The following is a 15,851-nucleotide window of genomic DNA, read 5'->3' on the forward strand; positions in this document are numbered from 1 at the left end:
TGTTGAAAAGCAAAGATGGTACCTTGAAGACTAAGGTGCGCCTGAGGCAAGCCATGGTGTTTTCAATCGCCTCATGTGCATGTGAAAGCTGGACGATGAATAAAAACCAAAGAAGAATTGCTTTTGAATTGTGGTGTTGGTGAAGAATATTGAATATACCACGGACTGCTAGAAGAACAAACAGATCTGTCTTGGACGAAGTACAACCAGAATGCTCCCTGGAAGCAAGGATTGGGGGACTACGTCCCACATACTTTGGCCATGTCATCAGGAGGGACCCGTCCCTGGAGAAGGACATCATGCTTGGTAAAGTAGTTGTTGTTAAGTGCTGCTGAATCGGTTCTGACTCATAGTAACCCTATGCACAACAGAACAAAACACCGCCCAGTCCTGCACCATCCTCACAATTGTTATGCTTGAGCCCATTATTGCAGCCAGTGTGTCAGTCCATCTCTTTGAGGGTCTTCTTCTTTTTCACTGACCCTCTACTTTACCAGGCACGATGGTAGAGGGCCAGTGAAAAAGGGGAAGATTCCCAACAAAATGGACTAACACTGGCTTCAACAATGGGCTCAAGCGTAACGATTGCGAGGATGGTGTAGGACTGGGCATCGTTTTGTTCTGTTGTGCATAGGGTCGCTATGAGTTAGAACTGACTCGACGGCACCTAACAACAACATATACTTCAGAAGTATATACAAGTATTTTGCAGGATGAAGAAGAGACATGAGAGACGGCTATTTCTGAATCAGATTGAGAGTCCTGCATCTAGGAACTACTGCATCACTAGTTCACTTTTGCCTTTAGAGAGTAGATATAACCATTGCAATAGAATGCCTTGCTTTGCACCTTTGCCAGTGCAGCACAGCGTACAGGACAGCTCCTGTGTACTTGGAGGCCCGCTATGCGTGCGGCCCCGTGGAGAAGCCTGGGCATCCTGCTTGCTGTGTTGTTTCAGGATCCACTCAGACTCCTCTTCCAGGTGAGGCCAGAGTTGTCCCATTCACATGGGAACAAACATCACCACTGCTTTATTTTCTCTCTCAATGCTTGTCACTTCTGATGAGAGCAGTCAGGCCATGATAGGCTCTCACGTATGCTTCTGCTAGACCAGTGCCCTGAGACCAAGACCGTGGCTCATCATCTTTGCACACACAGCACCTGGCATGTGGCTGGCAAACGCTAAACAAGAACTGGGTGGGAACCAGAATACCCGGGGTCAGGTCTCACAGGTCCCCTGCTCTACCAGTCCAGCCAGCAAGTATTCAAGAGCTTCCAGGTGCCAGGCGGCAGACCGTGCACTAGCCACACAACTTCTAGAATGGCCATCACTCAGCAAAGAGCCAAACCCAATGTGATCCAGCAAGAGGCATGGGCCTCTAGGTGGCCAGGGTGTCTTAGGGAATCTCCACTCTCATCTCTTGTAGAGTAACTTGTGCAGCCCAGAAGTATGACTCTCCCTTTACTCCGGGGCCAGGAAAGAAAGGGGAGCAGGGGCATGACATACTCAGGGCTCTCTCTCACCACATTCAGCAGACAAGCATAATAGGAACCAAATAATGAACTTTAATTTGAATATATTACAGCTCAATGTAACAATTCTTTTGATGTACAAAAATAATTATAAAAGATATTTTTCCATACGCAAGTAATGTATGCTACAAACTATACACAGTGCACCGATGCTGTGAACTATACACGTTACCATACGATCCTAAGCCTGGACTGCCCTCTTCCCCTCAGGTCATCACTCCCTCACGTCGTCACGTGTAAGAGCCACAGCGTGAGGGACTGCTCTGCAATCCTGATACCCTGTCAGGACACTTCAGAAGCAGCCATCCTTAGGAACAACAGAAGTGGAGGATGTCTCTCTTTAAACTAGTCTTTATGGTTTTTGGCTCAATCCCTACAGATTAAAAACCTTTTACAAAACAGTGTTAATATTCTGGGATTGCTATTTTTGGGATATCTGCTTTTGTGAGAGACAGGAAAATGTCTAGAGAGCCCAGCGAGTGCAATTCAACAAAAGCTCATTTAGAAGTAAATCCCATTCATGGTAAAGCTTTCCAAGCTTTGGGAATCTGAAAACGACAGAACTCACTGGAAGACAAATTTCACTGCCACAGCCACTGAGGAGTTCCATCTCAGTCTTCTCCACAATTGTGTTTGCTACTCTTTTAAGTGAGGTAAGTTAGAATCACAAGGAGCGTTCTCGACATTAAGGCGGGTCCTGCCCAGATCTGACCCACCTGGTACCTAACATGCTGAGAAGCCGTAATGACTGAAGGAGGAGGAACGGCATTGTGAGGACACAGAAGCTGTGGCATATGAGAAGTGGTGCGGCATTGCTCTCTACAACTCAGGCAGCAGGGAAGCCCAGCTCCTTTTGACCTGTGCTCTGAACTGATTAGACTGGGGTCTAAGTTAAAAGACAGGAAGCTGGCTGTCTTCCCAGGTGAAGCTGCAAGCCCCCTTACAACTGCCCAGGAGGCCAAGGCTGTCTCCAGTGCCTTGATCTTCTCTCCTTGGCTGTTTTGACTCCTGTCACGTTCCCATCTCCACTCTATACAACTTCTTTGTCCACAGGAGGATGCGGGGGAATAAGTGGGACGCCTGATGCAGTGCTTACAAGCGTCCTTCTGTCTTCAGTGCCTGGAGGAATTACAAACACGCTTTCATTTCTCCTCCCGTCCATTCTCTGCTAGACAGGGATGGCTCTGCACTTTCTAGACTTGTCCCACTGGGCACCTTGAAATAACAAACAAAGCCAATATGGTGTAGAAACAAAGGCAATCTGGTACGTAAAGATGTGTGAGTCTATTTTCTGAAAATAACTGGTGAGTTGTAGAGGTTTATGCTGTGAGAGCTTGGAAACACAGGCCGGAAGATGACTTGGGATGGGAGTATGGCCACGAAAGGCCCCTGCACGGGCTCTACCCCATTCATGTTCTAGGTCATCACATCAACGGCCGCAAATGCGCCTGTATCATCTTTGCAGCCCTGCTTTCAAAACTGATGTTTATTCAGCAAGACACATTAAAAAAAAACCTAACCTAAAATATATGGAAAAGTTACCTAGGCTCACGGAGTTACCTAGATGTATGGACAAGTTATCTGGGCTCACGGAATTACCTAAATGTATGGAGAAGTGACTAATGAGATTGTATCCTTCGTTTCCTGAATACCTTCAGTCACTCTATCACAGAGTTTTTCCACAGAACTCACCTTTGTCAAAACTGTAATCCTCATCTTACTCTACTGTGACATGTTATTATCACCAATAAGTCAATTACTGAAGAGTAACCCCATAAACCCATGGTCTATTGATGACTGGACACTGTGATAAAGGATCTTACTGCCACTCTTGGAACCATATAGCTAATTACCGTTAGTGATAGCCTCTGTTCTCCCAGGTTTGACATGCCTTATAAAACTGTTTGCAGAATTCCCCAGTAAGACAGGATAATGTACAGAATGGCTGAAACTAAAAAGACAGAATGATGGTGACCCTTGAGGATCAAAGACATTTGTTATTGCGGATAGGAGGAAACACCATGACGCACTAATATAAAGAAATGTTATGCCGTTCTCCTTAAAGTAAGTAAATTATATCAGAGTGCTTGGAGCGTTTTTGGAAGGAAGGCACCATAGAAGTCCAAGGTCTTATTGCTGGTAGGGTCACCCAGGGCCACAGCAGAGGCTGAGGCTTGTGGTTCAGCTGGGAGGCGGGTCTGAGCAAGTCAGTGGTGACCTTGAAGCTTGGAGAGCAAGGAAGGACAAGGCCAGCAAAAGAGAGCCCTGTCTTGCATTCAACGTGGTTTCCAACTCTGCCCCCAGTGGTGCCCGGCTCTCTGGCCTCCCGCTGCTTCAGACAGGCACTCTGTTCTCTTTGGCCCACTTCTTCATGATCCGGATGATGTACTCCACCTGGGTGTTTCCCGTGCTCCGCAGTAAGTGCAGCACTTCTCGGAGGGTCTCTCTGAGGAGAGAATTTGAAAGGCAAAGTGTTCCAATAAAGAATGATAATTAATAAATGAAGTAAACTCTTAACTATTCTTCACAGACTTCTAATAGGGCATTTTTGGTAAAAGACTCTTCCGTGGTGTGTTCATAAGCCAGTGATACACTTCCCAGCCTCCTTGTTTACAGTGGCATGGTAAAATGGAAACTCTGTGAAAGCCTTCTCAGCAGCCCGTGCTTCCTGTTTACTTACACTATCTCTGTATCTACCATCAACCGCTTGTCCTCTCTGACATGGCCTAAACACCCCCTCTATGCTCATTCTGCATGACAAAGGAGAGACAGGGTATATCTAGGAGTTGAAAGACCTGGGTTCAAATTCTAGGTCCCTCACTAACCAGTCGCTTAACTCCTGAGTATCAAATTTCTCATTTGGTTAACGCAGTCTTTGTACACTGGCTGAAACTATCATATTTATAAAATTTTACAAAGCCAGATGAATGGATGATTTCTTCAAGGGAAATAAAATATTAATAAATATGGAAGAGAGGAGAGTTAAGGACTAAGATTTGGCAAGTGCCAAAACTCTGTGTTTTAATTATTAGTTTGTTGGTGTTTTTAGGTGCTGTCGAGTTGGTTCCGACTCACAGTAACCCCGTGGACAACAGAATGAAACACTACCCGGTCCTGCACTGTCCTTACAATCATTGTTATGCTTGAGCTCAAAGTTGCAGCCACTGTGTCACTCCATCCTGTTGAGGGCTGTTCTCTTTTTTGCTCACCCTCTACTTTGCATTTAAAACTTCCCTGTTACCTTAGCAGACCCCTCTCTTCCCTAAGATCCTCTCACATTCTCTACTTCTTTATTCCCTCACGTAACCTCTCTTCCCTAACCAAGTTCTTTTTTGCTTTTATTCAGGTCTGGAACTAGACGCTAGGCAGAAGGTCATTTTTGACACATTATTTACTTAGAAAATCATCACATTTATTATTCACACACCAGTAACAAATATATTCCATGATGTTATTTTTAGAAAACTGAATTTATTTTTAAGTGTTTGAGTTTTTGTTACAAACGGAGCTATAAACCACTTAATTTTATGTAATCTAATGTCTCAGTATTTCCTGGAAGATGAGAAAGCAAAAAAAAGAATTATCAACCTTCTATGCTCATGGCACATCTACTCCACTCTGAATTCTGAGGCCTAAATTAAAAGACACAAGAAAAAGCCAACAGGCAAAGAAAAGAGTAGGAGAGAGTGAAAAAGCCTTCATAAAAATGGTGCTAAATATGCATATTGCTCTTATTTGAGACCTGTAGTATGCTCAGTGTCTCCAGTGTCTACCATTTTGGGTGATCTGGTTCTACAAAGTAAAAAAAATTCTGCAGGAAAAGATCAGATTAAAAAATGTGACACCTTAACATTTTATTCATCATTCTAAAACATCATTCTACTTTTGGATTTTCAGAAGATGTCACCCGAGAAAACAACGATTATCGACCACGCCCCCGAACCAGCAAACGGCCAGGGCAGGCTTCCTGCCCGCTGACTTACTTGGGCTCTCGGCCAGCTAAGATCATCTGGAAGATGCCCACGCAGGCACCTCTCTTGCCTTCCCAATACTCAGGGTTGGGGTCCAGTCTCTCCAGGACATCAAAAGCTTTGGCTGAATAGTAAAACTGGCCCATCTGCATAAAGGAAGGTACTGGGTGATACTTGTGGCCAAAAGATGGGAGAGAATGAAACCGAACAAAGACGCCAGGAAACAGAACTGTATGAAACACGTGCATGGGTGATGACAACACTTTTAGTTAGCAAAGTAGACAGATCCCAACTCCATAGTAAAACAAGAAAAAGGGAAACCCCAGTGTTGGTTCATGAGTTCCATTGAAGTCAGCTTACCTTCAACCATTCAGTTTTCAACAGTACAGCATTTTTTCTACATACAGTCAAGCTATGCTATAGTCAACACATTTGTCATTTCTTCTAATTATATTGTAATCCTGGAACACACTCTGATGACTGTGATTTAAACTGGATATTTTCAAGTTCCCTCAACTGATTCTATAAATGACTAGATCAATCATCCCATGCTAATGTGATCAGATGCAACCTGAGACGGTGCTTTTGCCCTGACCTTGTGCCCAAATTCCCAGAACGCCTACTAAACTAAATCTTTTCAACACTTAATTCGTTTGACAGACATCTTTCCCAAATGTATTACATATTTCCTTGGCCTTGTAGAGCAAGCCGAATGTAATTAAATTTTGCTTAGATGAGTTTTCTTTTTTTTACCTGTGAAATCTAGTCTCTTTTTTTAATTGTACTTTACGTGAAGGTTTACAGAGCAAATTAGTTTCTCATTAAACAATTAATGCACATATTATTTTGTGACATTAGCTGCCAACCCCACAACATGTCAACACTCTCCCCTTCTTGACTTCGAGTTCCCCATTACCAGCTTTCCTGTCACTTCCTACCTTCTCCTCTTTGCCCCTGGGCTGGTATGCCCATTTCATTTCGTTTTGTTTTATGGGCTTGTCTAATCTTTGGCTGAAGGGTGAACCTCAGGAGTGACTTCAGTACTGAGTTAAAAGGGTGTACAGGGGCCATACTCTCGAGGTTTCTCTAGTCTCTGTCAGAGCAGTAAGTCTGGTTTCTTTTTGTGTGTGTGTGAGTTAGAATTTTGCTCTACATTTTTCTCCAGCTCTGTGTGGGACTCTCTATTGTGATCCCTGTCAGGGCAGTTGGTGGTGACACTTGGGCACCATCTAGTTGTGCTGGACTCAGTCGGGTGGAGGCTGTGGTACTTGTGGTCCCTTAGTCCTTTGGACTATAGATGAATTTTCTTGATGGGCATCATAAACGTATACTGTTACCCATTTTGTTGAAAGCTTCAAATTGTTAGGCAATCTTTTTTACTTGATGTGGTTTAGTTACTTCTCTATTTTTCATAACTCTTGATCTAAACCTTTGCTAATCTCTTGAGACTTCAACTGCATTCTTAGCTTAGCTTTATTCTAAACCACACAGGGAAAACACCGCTTTCCTCCCTTCAGCTCAAATCATATTTACACCTTCATTCATCCTTTCTGCCCACCTTACAGGAAAACCAAAACCAAAACCACTGCTGTCTAATCGATTCCAACACATAGCAACCCCATACGGTTTCCAAAGTTGTAAATTTCTATGGAAGCAGACTGCCACATCCTTCTCCTGTGGAGCTGCTGGTAGTTTCGAACCACTGACTTCTTGGTTAGCAGTCAATTGCTTTAACCAGTGCTCCTACCTCACAGGAAAAGGTGTTCTTATTCATTTTTCCTATGTTCTCGTAAAAATATTTTTTATTGTGAAATAACACACACACAGGATGGTGCATAAAACATAACTGTAGAGATCAATGACTAATTAAAAGGTAAATATAAGTGTAACCACGCCCCAGGTCAAGAAACAAACTCCTCAGAGCAAAACAGAAGCTCTGGTGTATCACTTCCAGGCCACACCCACTCCTTCCCCTCCAGAGTAAGGACTACTCCAACTTTTATGGTCATCAGTTCACTGACTTTCTGGTTTCATCAACTATGTATCCACCTTTGGACAATACGATTAAGCTTTGCTTCTTTTAGAACTTGATCTATATGATATTGTTTGTCTCGCTTTTATTAACATTGATTCATCTAGGTTGTTGGATATAGCTCTAGTTGATTTATTTTTTAAAAAACTTATTTTGAAATAATTATAGATTCTCAGAATGTTGCAAAGATAGAACAGAGAAGTCTCAGACACCTTTCACCAGTTTTCCCAGTGGTTATATCTTATGTAACCATAGTACCCTATAAAAATATCAAACCTTGGAAGATGATATTGACACAATGTGTGTGTACAGTTATATGGCAGAATTCCTGAGGCTAATTTTTTAAGAGCTTTTAATCTATAGGACAAGGTCCCTGGGTGGCGCAAACAGTTCGTGCTCAACTGAAAACCTAAAGGTTGGCAGTTTGAACCTACCCAGCAGTAAGCACCGTGGAAGAAAAGGACTGGCGATCTGCCTCAGTGAAGATTACAGCCAAGAAAATCCCCTGGAGCGCAGTTCTACTCTGCACATACGGGGTCGTTATGAATCAGAACTGACTCAACAGCAACTAACAACAACAATCTATAGGACAAGACCCCAACCTCCCCTCTCCTCCTTGCTTCTCCAACTCCCTATGCGCGCACACACACACACACCACACAGCCAGCCCTTTACAAACTCTGACGCTTTTTTGTTCTCTTTTCCTGGTTCCCTCACCTTTGCTGTCTACCATCTGCACCTTAGTACTCCCCAGCGTTTGGTCTGCAACCCCCTGCTCTTCTCCCTTTATCTCTTTCCTGGGTAATCTCACTTTTTTTTCAGAGCTTCAGTCACTATTTAAATGCTGAGGCCTCCCAGTCTATGTCTCTAGACAGCACTCTTAAGCTTCAGAACCAAATTGCCAACTATAGACGTGCACCTCTGTCTGGACGGTACCTGAGACTCACATTCTTGTAGAAACAGAAAACCTCCTCTCTAAGTCATTATTTCACACACGTGAAAACCTGACAGGCTCCCACCTCTGTGGTCAGTTCATTCATGGACATTTCTGATACCATCCTGTTAATCCCCTCCCCAGTAGTGTAAATCTAGTCTCTAGGACAGTCTTTCCTAAGATTTATCTAGCCAGCGCAGCAGTGTGACACTGGTCTCACTCAGACGCACCTTGTAGCAGTCGTTAGCAATGAGCTGTAAGAGGCTGAAGGACTCGCCGGAGGTTTCCATCTTGAGGTAGAGTTCCCAGGCCAGTCTTGGTTTCTTATTCATGATATCTACAAAAAGAAACAAGGATTTTTGCCTCCTAAATGTATAAGAGATACACTTCTACATCTTGCTAGTCTGTGGATGTGGTACGCTGTTCCAAATACATAAAGTAATGGTAGCCTACGTCTTACATGGAAAGCTTACAAGGCTGGTATTAAGCTGGTTTCCCATCAGAGTTCTGCCATATTTGAACTATTTCAGTTAGGAGTCCACAAAATTATGTCTTTATACGTTATGCTGATTCCCAGTAGTTCTCGTTTTGCTCCCCAGTCATTCACCCAATCCTACTCATAAAGCTTACCCTCCCTTAGAATAGTTGATTGCTAAAATCTTCCTGGAACCACAAAAACTCAGTGAACACTTTAACTCTGAGTAAAATAAAGAGGAGAAAGAAGAGAGGGAGAGGAAGAGGGAGCAAGAAAGAGAGAGAAATTGCAGGCTATATGATGTATAAGATACATACATTTTTGGCATTTTGCCACTTTTCCGGCCTGCACCACAGTGAAATGGTAAAATTAATGTAACAGTACCATCTCACGAAGGCCAATGCAAACTGAGACGCTGGAAGCTTTGACAGGGCTGAGGGAAGAGCTTGGCATCTTTCAGAACTACAAGGGTTAGGCCAATGGTGCCTGGCAGAACTAATCACAGGGTAAACTTTTACAACACTGTGTAATGCAACCCTGACTGAGTAGCATTAACAACACTTAATTTCAGTGTTTACTCATTCTATAAAATAAAATTAGGAAATGGTTGCTATGATTTCCATCCAGAAGACTATGAAGCAGAGAAGAGAAACAGGGCTCCCTGTAACACTTAAAAGAGGACTCACAGCACCGAGCTAACCAGCTGAGGTAAACGTAATCGTTCTTCAACTTCTCACTTTGGATCAGGAGGAACACCTGCAAGAGGAGGAAGGAAAGGGAATAAACATGAAGATGCTTTTGTAATAAAAATACATATTATCAGCTTGCCTTAGACTGATGATTAATGTAGCCTTGCGGCAGACAAAGAGGAGCCCTGGTGGCACAACAGTTCAGCACCCGGCTGCTAACTGAAAGGTCAGTTGTTTGAGCCCACCAGCTGCTCTCTGAGAGGAAGACGTAGCAGTCTGCTTTGGTAAAGATGACAGCCTGGGAAACCCTGTGGGGCAGTTCTGCTCCATCCTATGGGGTCACTACAAGTTGAGATCCACTTGGAAGGCACACAACAACAACATAGATGACTAAATTCTATGAAGTTTGCTAAGAAAAGGGAAGGGTGGAAAGCTAACCAGAAATAACCCAGAATACAAAAATGAAAATATCAGAAAAATACTTAAGTTCAAGACACTGAACTTACACATTATCTAATATTACTAGACTATGAAATACTCCAAATAAAATAACTATGGCTTAGCTCATGAAATTCTCAAACTCTGAATACATTTGGAACATTTTGGTGAAAATCTTCCTAAGTATCTTTCCTTGCATTTTTAAATCTTTTTAAAATTATAAAACCAATAGATTCTCTTGGCAAAAGATTCAAACTCAAAGGGAAAGATGTGAAGAAAAAAACCTTTCTTCACTGCCCTGTTCCAGTCCCAAGAGGTAACCGCTATGCATGTTTTTTATATATCCTTTAAGAACTTTTAATACATATGTAAACTAACATATATTTTTCAAACAAATGGGAACACAAACGTATCTTCCTAACCAGAGTTACTGAGCGTTATGTAACTTCTTTTTGAACTGAGCTCACCATCATGACAGCCATCATTACACTGAGATGTAACAGCACAATTTCTACGTGGTTTTTAAGCACCTTATTGCCTGCTCTGTTGTCAGCTGTCCCCCGCCACTACCTTTGCTGTACCAAATATTTATTTAATGTCTGTCTCCTTCTCTACGCTGTGAGCTCCACAAAGGCAGGGACTGTATCTGTCTTGTTCATGGTTATCCACAGTGCCAGCACATAGTAAATGGTTGATTTATTGAATAAATGTATTCCTTCTCAGAATCAGATTGCAGGAGCTCTTATTTATTGCTTTAAAAATGTCTGGGGTTAAGAAACCCAACAACCTCAGGTTAGGCCTCATATTTTACCATGAGAAAATCAATACTGAACAAACATTCAAGGGCTTAGCCTTCCCAGTGACGTAAATGGCTTTAGAAGTAAGCTTTTGTGAGAGCAGTATTGGATATTCAGAGTCTTTTTTACTGCGCTAGAGTTATGTTTTCAATGTTGAGGCTACTGAAAAGTAAAGAGTTTGAAATCAGAGACGATAATGACACAGTCTGCATTCTCACTGAGTCTATATTCTCTGTACTAAAGAACAAAATAATCCCTGCCACTCTTTGCAGTCCCAGACAAAACCTGTAGCATCTTCCCCTATGGAGGCCGTTTCAAGTAATTCTTTGAATACACATTTTAATATGCTCTTGAAACCACTCGAAGTATCACCAGTAATACAAACATTTCCTTAGGATGTAAGCTCTCTAACAACAGGGAGTCCCGTTGGAGCCCATGGGAAGATGATAATACCAGAGTAACTAAAATAAAATTACCTCTGTGTTAACTTTGTAAACTGCCCAGGAGTACTTGAAAGCTATAATGGAGTGCTTTAGTCTGAGTTCAGACATAAAAATAGAATTTTATGCTTTGTAACACACTTCTACTACCCTGAATAGCTGTCATCAGCGATATTCGTTAAAATTTTTTTTTTAATAAAATACTGAGCATATACAAAAGATTATAAAACACAGATAAAGAATAAAAAGTAAGAAACAATGATTAAACGTGTACCTGCCACTAACTTTAAGGAAAAAAAAGTTGCCGTTACCTTTGAAGTCTTTGGTATGTTCCTTCCCAATCCCATGCCATTCACTGCCCTTCTTGGAAAGAACAGCATCTGAACTGTGTGTTTACAGCTCCCTTAGTTTCTTTACAGTTTATCATGTTTGCATATCTAAGCAGTATCCTTCAGTTTTGTGACTGTGAACTTTCTTTAAACAAAATCATACTACAGCTATTCTTCTGCAACTTTTTTAACACTCTGCATTATGATCCTGAGATTGACTGATTCATTTATATATTCGACAAAATTATACTGAATTTCTATAAAGTAGCAGGTATTGATTTAGGCATTTGGATACATCGGTGCATAAAACAGACAAAAATCCCTGTCCTTATGAAACTTACATTCTAGGTAGAAGAGACAGATAGTAATAAACATAAGCACGTTACATAATTGGAGGCCTAGTGGTGCAGTGGTAAAGAGCGCAACTGGTAACCAAAAGCTCAGCAGTTCGAATCCACCAACTACTCCTTGGAAAGCTGTAGGGCGGATTTACTCTGTCCTGTTGGAACCCTGGTGGTGTAGTGGTTACGAGCTATGGTGTGCTATAGCTGCTAACCAAAAGGTTAGCAGGTCGAATCCACCAGGCACTCCTTAGAAACCATATGGGGAAGTTTTACTCTGTCCTATAGGGTTGCTATGCGTTGGAATTGACTCAATGGCGCTGGGTTTGGTTTGGTTTTTTTTATACGGTTGCTATGAGCTGGAACCAACTCAATGGCAACAAGTTTTTTATATTACGTAGACAAAGATTTCTTACACAGGATACAAAAGTTGTTACCCATAAAAGAAAAATATTTAAAAATTGGACTACATAAAGATTAAAATTTTCCATTCATCAATAGACGCCATTAACAAAGTGAAAGGGTGAACCATTTCGGCAGAAGGCTTGAATAGGGACTTCATAAAAGGATAGTCAGTAGACAAAAAACATAGTAATCGGGGAAATGTAACTTAAATTTAAATCTGTAACATAATACCTTTATACATCCACCAGAATGGCTCAAATGAAAACACAGACAATACAAAGTGTTGACAAGAATGTGGAGTGATTGGAACTCATACCCTGCTGGTATTGTGTGAGCTGGTTCAGCCACTTTGGAAAACTATTTGGCCACATCAACTGAAACTGAACATACACGTGCCACACAACCCAGCAACTGGGTATCGAGCATATTCCTTTTCTAGTTTTATGCCAATAGGAACGCATATATAAGTTCACCAAAAGACATGTACAAGAATGTTCATAGTAGTAGTATTTCCAATAGCCCAAAATCAGAAATAATACAAATGTCAGTTTATAGAAGAATGGATTAAAACTGTGGAAAACTATACAGTGATGAGAATGAATGAAAAAGAGCTACAAGCAACAACATGGATGACTTTCATCATGGACGAATCTCACAAATATAATGTTGAACCAAAGAAGTTATATATGTGTGGTATGATTTCATATACATAAATTTCAAATTCAGACAAATCAATCTATGGAGTTAGAAATCAGGATGGTGGTCAGCCTTTTGGGAAGGAGTCGTCACTCAAAAGGAGAATGGAAGAGCAATAGAAACAGGGTTCTGCTAACACTCTGTCCCACGATCTGGGCACTGATGATACGGGTATGCTCACTCCATGAGAGTTCATTATGCTATACACTTATGATTCAGACACTTTTCTCCATGTATCTTATACTTCTGTAAAACTTACCAAAAAAAGGGAAGACATGCAGTGTGATTAACAGGGTGATGAAATCTGTATGTCTACTCACATTGTGCTTTTTAATGTGACCTAAAAACAAAGGAATCTTTAATAATCCTTTACCCTTGACCATTGTATTTCAGTGAGAAAACAACAAGCAAGGACGTTTTCAGACAGAATCACGCAGATGCTTTCAAAAGCAGGTACCCACCTCCTCACCCTCACTGGTATTGCCTGTTGCAGCTTTGGCTTGTGCATAATTAAAGTTAAAGATGTCATCATTGTAGAAGTAACTCTGAAAAACAGCCCCCAAACAGGTCACATTCAGCATTAACATATAAAACATAAAGACATCAGTTACACCAGATAAACAAAGAAATAATGTTAAGGAATTAACTGATGCCACTAACTCCACACAGAAACAGGGCCAGTTTTGAGAACACCTTACATTACATATAAGCGACTGACCTTAAACGAGTTGAGATAAATCAAGACGTCATCAAATTGCTTCAGCAGGAAGAAACAGGAAGCCATGCACTGCCTCCCTGGTATCGTGTCTGAAATGGAGGGGAAAAGAAACCATGTATGTTCGTAACTAAAAGCTCTCTTTAGCTGAGCTATTTTATAATGTAGAGATAGGAATGTATCCCAGCCCATCCTTCTAGATTCTGAAATTACAGTCTCTTTTGGTGGGCAAGGATTCAGCATACTGGAGTCAGGGTATTCTCAGTGACCAATCATCTTCCCGGGGCCAGCTCCCAGAGCCCCAGGGGAGCAAGGCCCTGCAGGTACACTGGCTGTAGGATTCCTGGGTCATTCTCCGGGGCTTTGATTCTCCTGTCCAGCTCCAGCACCTGCTCACTCAGCTGATGTGGCTGGGCTTCCATCATCACCTGCCTGGGACAACCCAGCACTTCCAATCTTAAGTGTAGAAATAATCTGCCTGGAACCACCTGACCCTGACCCAGCTTGTGTCTGACATCAGATTCTCACTCGAGGCAGTAGAGGATTACCCTTAGCGACGGCACACTCTATCTCCCTTACCCTGTTCAATTTTTTTCCACAGCACTTATCACAGTCTGGAAAACTATATAGTCTATTTATTTATCATGTTTATTGCTTGTCTGTCCTCACAAGACTGGAAGCTCCGCAAAGTGGGGTTTTGTTTGTTTTGCTCATTGCTGTATTCCCATCACCTCAATAAATTTTCGTTGCATGAATGAATGAATGAAATGGAGGAAAATATTAACAGCGTTGGCCGAACATTTGCAAGAAAATGAATATTGAGGGGGTGATAAAAATATTTAACAACGAGTTCAGCACAAACTCTGATGCATCAGAATAAATGTTAGCCACAGACAACTACCACAGGCAGCCACGGCTGCTCATACTGGCTGGCTATCAGCCCTTATACAGCCCGTTCTCAAACCTTTCCCGGGATCTTGATTGATGAAACCCATATTTTAATAATAAAACTGAAACCACAAGACTACAAGTGGAAAATAGAGGTGAATATTACATAACTGTGAGGTATGGAAGCACTTTCTGAGCTTGATTCCCACATAAGAAACCATTATAGAAAAGACACACTTAACCAAATAAAACAGCAACCCTTACAGGACAGAGTAGAACTGCCCCACAGAGTTTCCAGGGAGCAGCTGGTGGATTCAACTGCTGACCTTTGGGTCAGCAGCCGTAGATCTTAACCACTGCGCCACCAGGGCTCCAATATTTTCATATAGGAAAAAAATACTGTGGGCAAAGTCAAAAGGCAAATCCACCAAACAAAAATATCGTCAACATGACAAGGTGTTAATACATCAAGAAATACTGATAAATCAGTAAAAACATTTAAAACTGAAGTCTAAATCAAAATTTTAAAACTCTCATGAAGAATACATTCATTCTCCTGTATTTATTCTCTCATCCCACTGCAGCTGAGCCGCTGATGAGAGTGCATTCCAATCTTCTGTCCTATTCCTGACCCTCCACTTTGTAAGGGGAACCCTGGCGATGTGCCCGTGCTCAGTAGATCTACACTCAGATCCAGTCATGAGCCACACTCCTAACAACACACTTCAGACCTACCGCATTCACTAGCTGACCCTCCCACCAGCTGGAAGAACTGCTGGGCAATCTTCATGTGATCCCTCTGAAAGACAAAGCCAAGCTGGTATGTAGGAAGAAGGCAAAAATATCTCATTTGTATGACACTGGATGGTTTTAACCTATTTGTCAGGATTTCACATATACCTTTGCTAAATGCTGATAAAAACAATACAAATTCTTATTAGCATAAGCAATTAGAAATTGATAACCTGAAACTAAATTAAAACCAATTGAGGGTCAGACAGAAAAGATGAAAAGAAATCCAATCCCCCAATTCTATCCTAACAGTACCTTTACTTAGTGAACGCATTCATCCCACACAGATTTCCTGGTCTTTTTTCATACATCAGATCCTGCGGTAGGAGCTACCGTTGTAACAAGGAATATTTATTAAATAAAACTGTGTACTCAG

The 15,851-nt window shown here is 41.7% G+C and overlaps 1 protein-coding gene across 5 annotated transcripts in view; it reads right to left on the bottom strand.

Moving 5' to 3' along the window:
- Window positions 1-1,557: 1,557 nt before the first annotated feature.
- IFT56 (intraflagellar transport 56) overlaps window positions 1,558-15,851 on the bottom strand; it is a 40,139-nt gene continuing 25,845 nt past the window's right edge. For 3 of the 5 annotated variants that reach the window (XM_049893129.1, XM_049893128.1, XM_049893132.1), the window contains 6 exons: window positions 15,419-15,482; window positions 13,799-13,887; window positions 13,542-13,625; window positions 9,632-9,701; window positions 8,701-8,807; window positions 1,558-3,979 (listed from right to left, as the gene is read on the bottom strand). In XM_049893129.1, the coding sequence (XP_049749086.1) occupies window positions 3,593-3,979; window positions 8,701-8,807; window positions 9,632-9,701; window positions 13,542-13,625; window positions 13,799-13,887; window positions 15,419-15,482 (801 nt within the window). In that variant the 3' untranslated portion in view covers window positions 1,558-3,592. Of the gene's footprint in view, window positions 3,980-5,516; window positions 5,651-8,700; window positions 8,808-9,631; window positions 9,702-13,541; window positions 13,626-13,798; window positions 13,888-15,418; window positions 15,483-15,851 lie in introns of all 5 variants that reach the window. The other 2 variants (XM_049893131.1, XM_049893130.1) reach the window with 1 other exon arrangement.

Source organism: Elephas maximus, chromosome 8 (genome assembly GCF_024166365.1).
Source record: "Elephas maximus indicus isolate mEleMax1 chromosome 8, mEleMax1 primary haplotype, whole genome shotgun sequence".
Taxonomy (NCBI): domain Eukaryota; kingdom Metazoa; phylum Chordata; class Mammalia; order Proboscidea; family Elephantidae; genus Elephas; species Elephas maximus.